This window comes from Elephantulus edwardii, unplaced genomic scaffold (genome assembly GCF_000299155.1).
Source record: "Elephantulus edwardii isolate Elephantulus edwardi_28Jun2011 unplaced genomic scaffold, EleEdw1.0 scaffold00080, whole genome shotgun sequence".
Classification (NCBI taxonomy): domain Eukaryota; kingdom Metazoa; phylum Chordata; class Mammalia; order Macroscelidea; family Macroscelididae; genus Elephantulus; species Elephantulus edwardii.
This window is the reverse complement of record NW_006399830.1, coordinates 1,079,922-1,087,336: the sequence shown is the minus strand read 5'-3', so window position 1 is coordinate 1,087,336 and position 7,415 is coordinate 1,079,922. Positions and strand designations below refer to the sequence as shown.

At 62.4% G+C, this 7,415-nt stretch overlaps 2 protein-coding genes across 2 annotated transcripts in view; one reads left to right on the top strand and one right to left on the bottom strand.

Moving 5' to 3' along the window:
- Positions 1-2,370, top strand: part of TMEM184A (transmembrane protein 184A) — a 10,889-nt gene extending 8,519 nt beyond the window's left edge. The window contains exons 8-11 of the mRNA XM_006889732.1: positions 719-810; positions 895-1,064; positions 1,506-1,703; positions 2,144-2,370. Coding sequence (XP_006889794.1) covers positions 719-810; positions 895-1,064; positions 1,506-1,703; positions 2,144-2,370 — 687 coding nt within the window. The remainder of the gene's footprint in view (positions 1-718; positions 811-894; positions 1,065-1,505; positions 1,704-2,143) is intronic.
- A 3,776-nt stretch (positions 2,371-6,146) lies between these two features.
- Positions 6,147-7,415, bottom strand: part of MAFK (v-maf avian musculoaponeurotic fibrosarcoma oncogene homolog K) — a 1,712-nt gene continuing 443 nt past the window's right edge. Inside the window, exon 2 of the mRNA XM_006889605.1 lies at positions 6,147-6,581. Within this exon, the coding sequence (XP_006889667.1) occupies positions 6,147-6,581 (435 nt within the window). The remainder of the gene's footprint in view (positions 6,582-7,415) is intronic.

Sequence of the window (7,415 nt, the reverse complement as noted above, 5' to 3'; positions counted from 1 at the left end):
CCACCAGCCAGGGGGGCCACCCGCACCTGACCGCCATCCAAGGGGGGGGCCACCCACACCTGACCACCAGCCAGGGGGGCCACCCGCACCTGACCACCATCCAAGGGGGGGGCCACCCACACCTGACCACCAGCCGGGGGGCCACCCGCACCTGACCACCATCCAAGGGGGGGGCCACCCGCACCTGACCACCAGCCGGGGGGCCACCCGCACCTGACCGCCAGCCAAGGGGGGGGCCACCCGCACCTGACCACCAGCCAGGGGGGCCACCCGCACCTGACCGCCAGCCAAGGGGGGGGCCACCCGCACCTGACCACCAGCCGGGGGGGCCACCCACACCTGGCCATCAGCCAAGGGGGGCCAGCCACACCTGACCACTGACCCAAGGGTCCATACTACCAGACCAACAGTTGAGGGGTGGGACCTGTGGGACTCCTGCTGGCGAGGACCCTTCCCCATGCCACCTGGACTTTCCTCACCTTTTCCCCCACACACCCACTGCCCATCCCCACCCCACGCCCTCACCCCTTACCACTTACCCTTAGCCCCAACCCTGTACCCTCACCTCTTCTCCTCATCCCCTGCCCTGTGCCTCCACCACATGCCCTGCCCCCTCGCTGTGCTCATACTGCATGCCCTGACCCACCCCCTCCCGTCTGCCGTGCCCTAACCCTTCGCCCACACCACGCCCCTGTGGCCATTCTCCTGCCCGCCCCAGGCGACCCTGCAGTTCTGCATCGTCAAGCCTGCCATGGCCGCTCTCACCATCATCCTGCAGGCTTTCGGCAAATACCATGATGGGGACTTCAGGTAAGGCTGGGGGGCTGGCACTGACAGCTGGTTGGGGCTGGAAACAGGCAGTGGGACCAGCCGCCTGACAAGTCTGTCCCCCAGCGTCCACAGCGGCTACCTGTACATCACACTGGTGTACAACCTATCGGTCAGCCTGGCCCTCTATGCGCTCGTCCTCTTCTATGCGGCCACCCGCCAGCTGCTACAGCCCTTTGAGCCAGTACTCAAGTTCCTCACCATCAAGGCTGTCATCTTCCTGTCCTTCTGGCAAGGTGGGCAGCCAGGACCTTCACCGGGGACCCCTGCCTGGGACCCCCACCCGAGACCCTCGCCCACCACCCTTGCCTGGGACCCCCACCCAGGAGCCTCGCCTGCCACCCTCGCCCGTGACCCTCGCCCACAACCCTCACCTGCCACCCCCACCCGCGATCCCCGCCCATGACCCTCGCCCGGGACATGGCCCTTGTGCTCCTGGGCAGGGATCCACACACGGCCCGTTCCACACAGGCAGTTTAGGAGCCAGCAGGGGTCCCGGTCCTCTCTGTGACCCTCAGCTCCCCTCCCCATGTCTGAGTGAGGCGAGTGCCGCCACCCTAGGGCAGCCTGGAGAAGCCTCAGTCCAGCATTTGCGGGGATGTACTGGCTTCTCTGTGGGGGTGCAGCCAGGCAAGGCCTTGCTGGGGTCAGACACCTCTGAGCACCCACTTTCCCAGGGCTGCTGCTGGCCATCTTGGAGAAGTGTGAGGTCATTCCCGAGGCGCAGACCATTGATGGAAGCAGGGTAGGTGCAGGCACGGTGGCCGCTGGCTACCAAAACTTCATCATCTGCATCGAGATGTTCTTTGCCTCCGTGGCGCTGCGCTGTGCCTTCACCTGCCAGGTGTATGCGGAGAAGGAGGAGCACTCTCCAGGTGTGGCGGCCTGGGGTGGGGCGGCAGGGCATGTGCTGAGGGGAGGGCCCCCTGTGACGAAGGAAGGGAGCCACATAGTGGGGGACAGTCACTCCCTCCTCAGCCAAAGCCCCACCTGATGGAGCCCAGGCAACACCCACTAGATGGGCAGATGACCCTCCCAGGATGTCCCAGCACTGGAGTGTGGCCATGGGGCAGGTATCCCATCCACCTGGGCAGCCAGCAAAGCCTGGGTCCTCAGTGAGGAGGGGTTAGAAGACGAGGGTGCCCCTCCCAGCACTGCCTAGCCTCCAGGGTCTGCCAGCTAGGTGGGGCTGAGGGCAGCCAGTGCCTGGGGCTCAGGCCACCCCATGTGCAGGGGGCCTCCGAGTCCTGGTGTGTAAACAGGTGGGGCAGAGGCCGAGTGAGGTCGTGGCTGACCTCCATCCACCCGGCCCCAGCACCTCCAGCTCCCATGCTGAGCATCTCGAGCGGCCTCAAGGAGACCATGAGCCCCCAGGACATCGTGCAGGATGCCATCCACAACTTCTCACCCGCCTACCAGCAATACACCCAGCAAGCCACGCAGGAGGTCCCGGGGCCTGGCCCCCACACTGGGCTGGCCAGTGGGGGCGGGAGGGGTCGCAGCCTGGAGGAGAGGATGCTGATCGTGGACGACGAATTGTAGGGTCCAGCACATTCCTGCCAGAGCTTCCTCCAGGGCAGCCTCCAGCTAGGGACCCGGGATGGATGCCTTCCTGCCGAGCCTCTGGCCGTGGACCACAGTGTGCCCGCAGCTGGCCTGGCCCTTTGTCCCCTCAGCTGCAGAGGAGCGGGGGTGGCTGTCTCAGTGTGACGGGAGCATACCGACAGACACAATGTTGGCTGGGCAGCTTTGGAGGACAGAAGGGAGGGTGCAGGAGCCGACGGCCCAACTGCACTGCACACTCGGGGACCCTGGTGGCCCCCATTCAGGGAAGGCGCCTTCTCGAAGCCAGGGCAGTGCTTCCCAGGAGCCTTGAGGATTTATAGATGAACTTCCTGGTTTGTTATTGTATGACTTCCATGCCTGCAAGACTCTCCCTCAAGCACCAGGGCTCTGGGGTGTCGAGAGGCCCCCAGGACTGGGCGGCGGGAGGGATATGGAGGGTTGACAGCCAGGTGCTGCCCCACTGAACAGGTCAAAGGGCACCAACTTTGAGATTGGAGCACCTGGCCAGATGCCACCTTGAGGCCTTGGGCACCTGCCCCACCTGGGCCTCAGTTCCACCTACATGACACTATTGGAACCCAGGCAGGAAGTTGTCTTTCCCCCCTCCCATCTCACTGGGTCTCCTTGTGTTGGGGGCTGAAGGAGGGAGCTGGGGGACCTCCTGTCCTGTGGGTCTGGGATGAGGGCACCACATCAGAGCAGCGTAGGCAGGGACCTGGGGACAGGGCCTTTTCCCCATGGCCTCTGGCCTCGGGAAAGGAGGGTCTCTGGGGTAATTAGCTGGGCTGCGCCTGAGTTCTAGGACAGGGACTCAAGGCCCGCAGCCTCTGATGGCTGTGCATCATTGCCTCCGCTCACCCTGGTACCCTGCCCTCCACAGCAGGCAGTCCCCCAAGTAGACATCTGGTGCCCTCACCACCCCACCCAGGCAGCAGGAAGCTGAGGAGCAGCCCAGTACATCCCAGCACCCAACAACGGCGTTCTGGGGTCCCAGAAGCAGATGGGAGCCTGGGGCCTGCCTGACCTTGCCCCTGCCCAAGAGGACCACTCCTACACAGATATGGGTGGGAATCCCTTTGCTGGGTGAGGGAGGGCTGGACACTGGGGCACACATCTACTCTGCTGTGTGTCAAGGAAAGCCTGACACCCCCCACAGTGGATCTGGTAGCCCTCACGCTAATCCTGGGGTGTCCACAGGTGACCAGCCAATGGGTGACTAAGCCAGCCACCCCCCAGCTGAGCTCCTCATGGGCAGACACCTCTCCTGTCCTTCCAGTTTCTGTCCATGTAAGGCCACCAGGATTGATGACAACCAAGGATGAGGTCCCCCCAGCTGCCCTGCCCTTGGTGAAGGACACACATCTGGGGTAGAAGTATCCGCTCCTGTGGAGTGATGCAACTAAGCATGACTTGGCATTCCCGTTTGCAAAATGGCCCAGTGCACAGGCAGCCCCAACCACACAGCGAGAGGCTCTGAAACCAGATCTTTATTGCAAAGATACAAAAGCGGTCACAGCAGCAGATGTACAGCAATAAATTAGGTGGTGGTGGTGAGATAAAGGGGGCCCCGCTGACCAGGCTCCCAGCACAGTCAGCTTGCAATAACTTAGGAAAAAAGGCAGCATGAAAATAAATATTGAAATGGTATCACTGCACAGCCATGGGAGCTGGGGCAAAGAGGTGCCAAGTGGACTCGTGGGACTGGAGAGCCATGACCTCTTACAAAACGGACACCTCTAAATGGGGGACCCTGGGGTTGAAGCTCAAGAGACGACGGAGGTGGACTTACATTACAAAGAGGCCACTGCTTTTGTTCTTAAAATTTTAAAAAGCCATATATTAAAATTGTGACAGTGACATCCCAGTGACTGCAAGGAAAGCCGGGTGCTTGGTGGGGTCCAGCCATGCCCGCCCCTGGGCTGCCAACTTTCTGGGGTGCAGTCTGGGCCTCCCCATCTCCCCAGCCACATCAGGGATCGGGCCCCCTGGTGGCAATAGCAGCTCCCCGTCCCCAGCACCAGCACCCTCCCCAGCAGAGGGGTTGACCCTCCGGAGCACACACTCCTCCTAGCCTCCTCCCGCCCAAGGCACAGGGGAGGGGTGCAGAGGGCCACATTTGATCTCTGCTGAAAAGCCAGCGCCTCTCCACTAGACTTACAGTATCAAACTTGAAAAAAAAAACTTTATGAAAAAATCCATGATAAAACATGTATATAATTTTAATATATATATCTTTCTCTCTTTAAATATTTCCATGGTCCTTACTGATATCCAATATGGATTACCTACCATGGCTATGGCAATAAACAGCTTTGGGGGGGGGGTGCACGTGTGCCCACTTGCGTGCAAGTGCAAAGCCCCAGACCTTCCTACTGCAGAAAAGTGACCCTGTGACCACAGCCAGCAATGCCTCCGGCCCTTCCTCTAGGACTGGGCATTTTCCCACGGTGGCCAATCACAGCCTGTGAGGTCACCTCCCTTTTAGGGGTCACCACCTCTTCAGGGGCCTGGCCACTCCAAGGGGTCTTATGTGGTGGTGGCAGGACAAGGCTGGCTGAGTTGTGGAGGGGAGGCCAGAGCCCAGGTCCCACTGCTTGTCCTCTAGTGGCGGCCGGCCTGCGGTGACTGGGCACTGGCCTACCTCTATGCCCCACACAGGCTCTAAAGCCCTTGCCAGGCAGCACCAAGCCAGGCGTAGGCACTGGGGGGTCTCTGGAGTGCCCCAGCTGGGAAGGGAAGCTGGGATGGGTCTGGTACCTGCTGGGAGCTCTGCCTGGAAGGATGCGGGGTCAAGGCTTCAGCAAAGATTAAGCACCAAATCACTGTTCTCTGTCCTGTCCACCAACTGGAGGTCAGGGTCACACCCGCCAAGACCACCAGGAAGAGTCCCCTGCCACTTCTCCACTACAAACTGCAGCACGTCCCCAAACCCTTCCCATTTCACACGGTCACAGCATGCCATGGCTTCTCTGCAGCAGCCACTCATACGCACGCCCCTAGGCTCCGGCTCACGCACTGCGGCTCCTCCAGGACCACCAGGACTATGTCTCCACCAGGCGCAAGCTCCCACAACCTCCTCCTCACTGCCCTCCCTCTTCCAGCCCACAGTGGCCAAGTCTGGTGCCCTCACTCTCACACTGAGGGGCTCAGCGCCCTGATACTCAGGACCCCAAGATGAACACGCTAGCCTCCTGCCCACGGAGCTCCCTCCCAGGACACACACAGGTGCGGGGATCTCCCCATCCAGCTAAGGGCCCCAGTGATCACCGCAAGGCCCTGAGGCGTCCCAAGGGTCCCTGGCATGAGAGGGGCTGTGCTATCCTCCATTCAAAGTACAGATCACAGGGAGGGGTCTCTGGCATGTGTGGGGAGGTTGGGGGGGGCACAGGTGCTCGCAGGTGGGAAGACAATGGAACCCTGGGTCTGCCGTAGATACCTGCCTGCTGTCAGCTCTCCCTCCCGGACAGGTACTGCACTGGCGTGGGCACTTACAAACCCTATCTAACGTATCCTAGAGGTGTTGTGTGCCAGACAGACCCCAAGAAGACACATTTCCTGGGAAGCAGTGACAGTGGGGCCCAGCAGTGTGTGTGGGCACGTGGGCGAGCACATGCCAGTATACAGGCGCAGAGGGCAGGCCACACGCCAGTCCACAGGGCCTGGCCTCTGCCCCACCGACAACACTTGCCTGGCATACAGTCCCTCTGGGGCACTGCCCGCTGCCACAAGCCCCCTTGGAGCCAGGCCGGACTCTAGGATGCGGCCGAGAAGGGCACAGACGGCGTGGCCAGCTCGGCGGACTTGACGATGGTGATGACGCTGGTGGTGGCCACCTTGGAGGGCACCACGGGGCCGCGCGCCACGGTGCGGGCGAAGGTCTGCAGGGCGTCGTACTTGGCGCGCAGGGCGTCCAGCTCCAGGCGCATGCTGCTGTTCTCGCGCGCCAGCTTCTCCACCTCCTGCTGCAGCTCCACGCGCTGCCGCTCCAGCTCCTCCTTCTGCGTCACGCGCTTGATGCGGCAGCTGGCGGCATAGCCGCGGTTTTTGAGCGTGCGCCTGCGCTGCTTCAGCCGCGTCACCTCCTCCTTGGTGAGGCCGCGCAGGTGCTGGTTCAGCTCGCGCACCGACATGCTCACCAGCTCGTCATCGCTCAGCACCGGCGCGTTCTCGCCCGCCTCCTTCTTGACCTGCGGGAGCACACGGTCAGCGCGTGGGCAGGGCTGGGGGACATCGGGTGGAGGCAGGGGTCACCTGAAAGTCCTCACAGGGTGAGCAGGGGCGTGCACTCGGAGTTCTGCTGAGCCGGCGGGGCCTATGGGTTACCTGCGGGTCAGCATGGAGGGTGGGTGGGGCAGGGGAGGCTTGGGGGTTTCAAGGTGTTTGTGACAGCAGGGAGCCCCCCACCCTGGCTCCTCAAGGCCAGGCTTCAGTGAAGGGAAGAGACTTCAGCGTCCCAGGCTGGCCCACAGCCTCCACTGCCATCTTCTGAACAACGGGACGGACTCCTGGGTGGCTGCACTCCCCTCTAGCTGATGCAGGCTGTTGATCTGGACCCAGCTGTCCCCTGCCTTCCCCACCACGGGCTCAGGGGCAGAGCCCCCGACACGGAGACAGGCCATCTGCTGGCCCTAGCTCTTGTCTGCTGCAGCAGAGGGCCCAGGGTGGTGGTAGTTTGGGGTGCCTCACCCCCAGCAAAGTGGCTTTGGGGGATAGGGACCTCCTCTCACTCCTGGACATATGTAGCTTCATCCATGCACACTCTCCTGGAAATCAGCTCCCGAGGTCGCCCACCTCGCCCCGATGTCTCCCACCTCGCCCCGATGTCTCCCACCTCGCCCCAAACCCACCTCGCCCCGATGTCTCCCACCTCGCCCCGATGTCTCCCACCTTGCCCCGATGTCTCCCACCTCGCCCCAAACCTGCCTCCTCGCCCTGATGTCACCCACCTCTCCCTGATCACCCACCTCGCCCCAATCACCTCACCCCGATGTCTCCCACCTCGCCCCGATGTCTCCCACCTC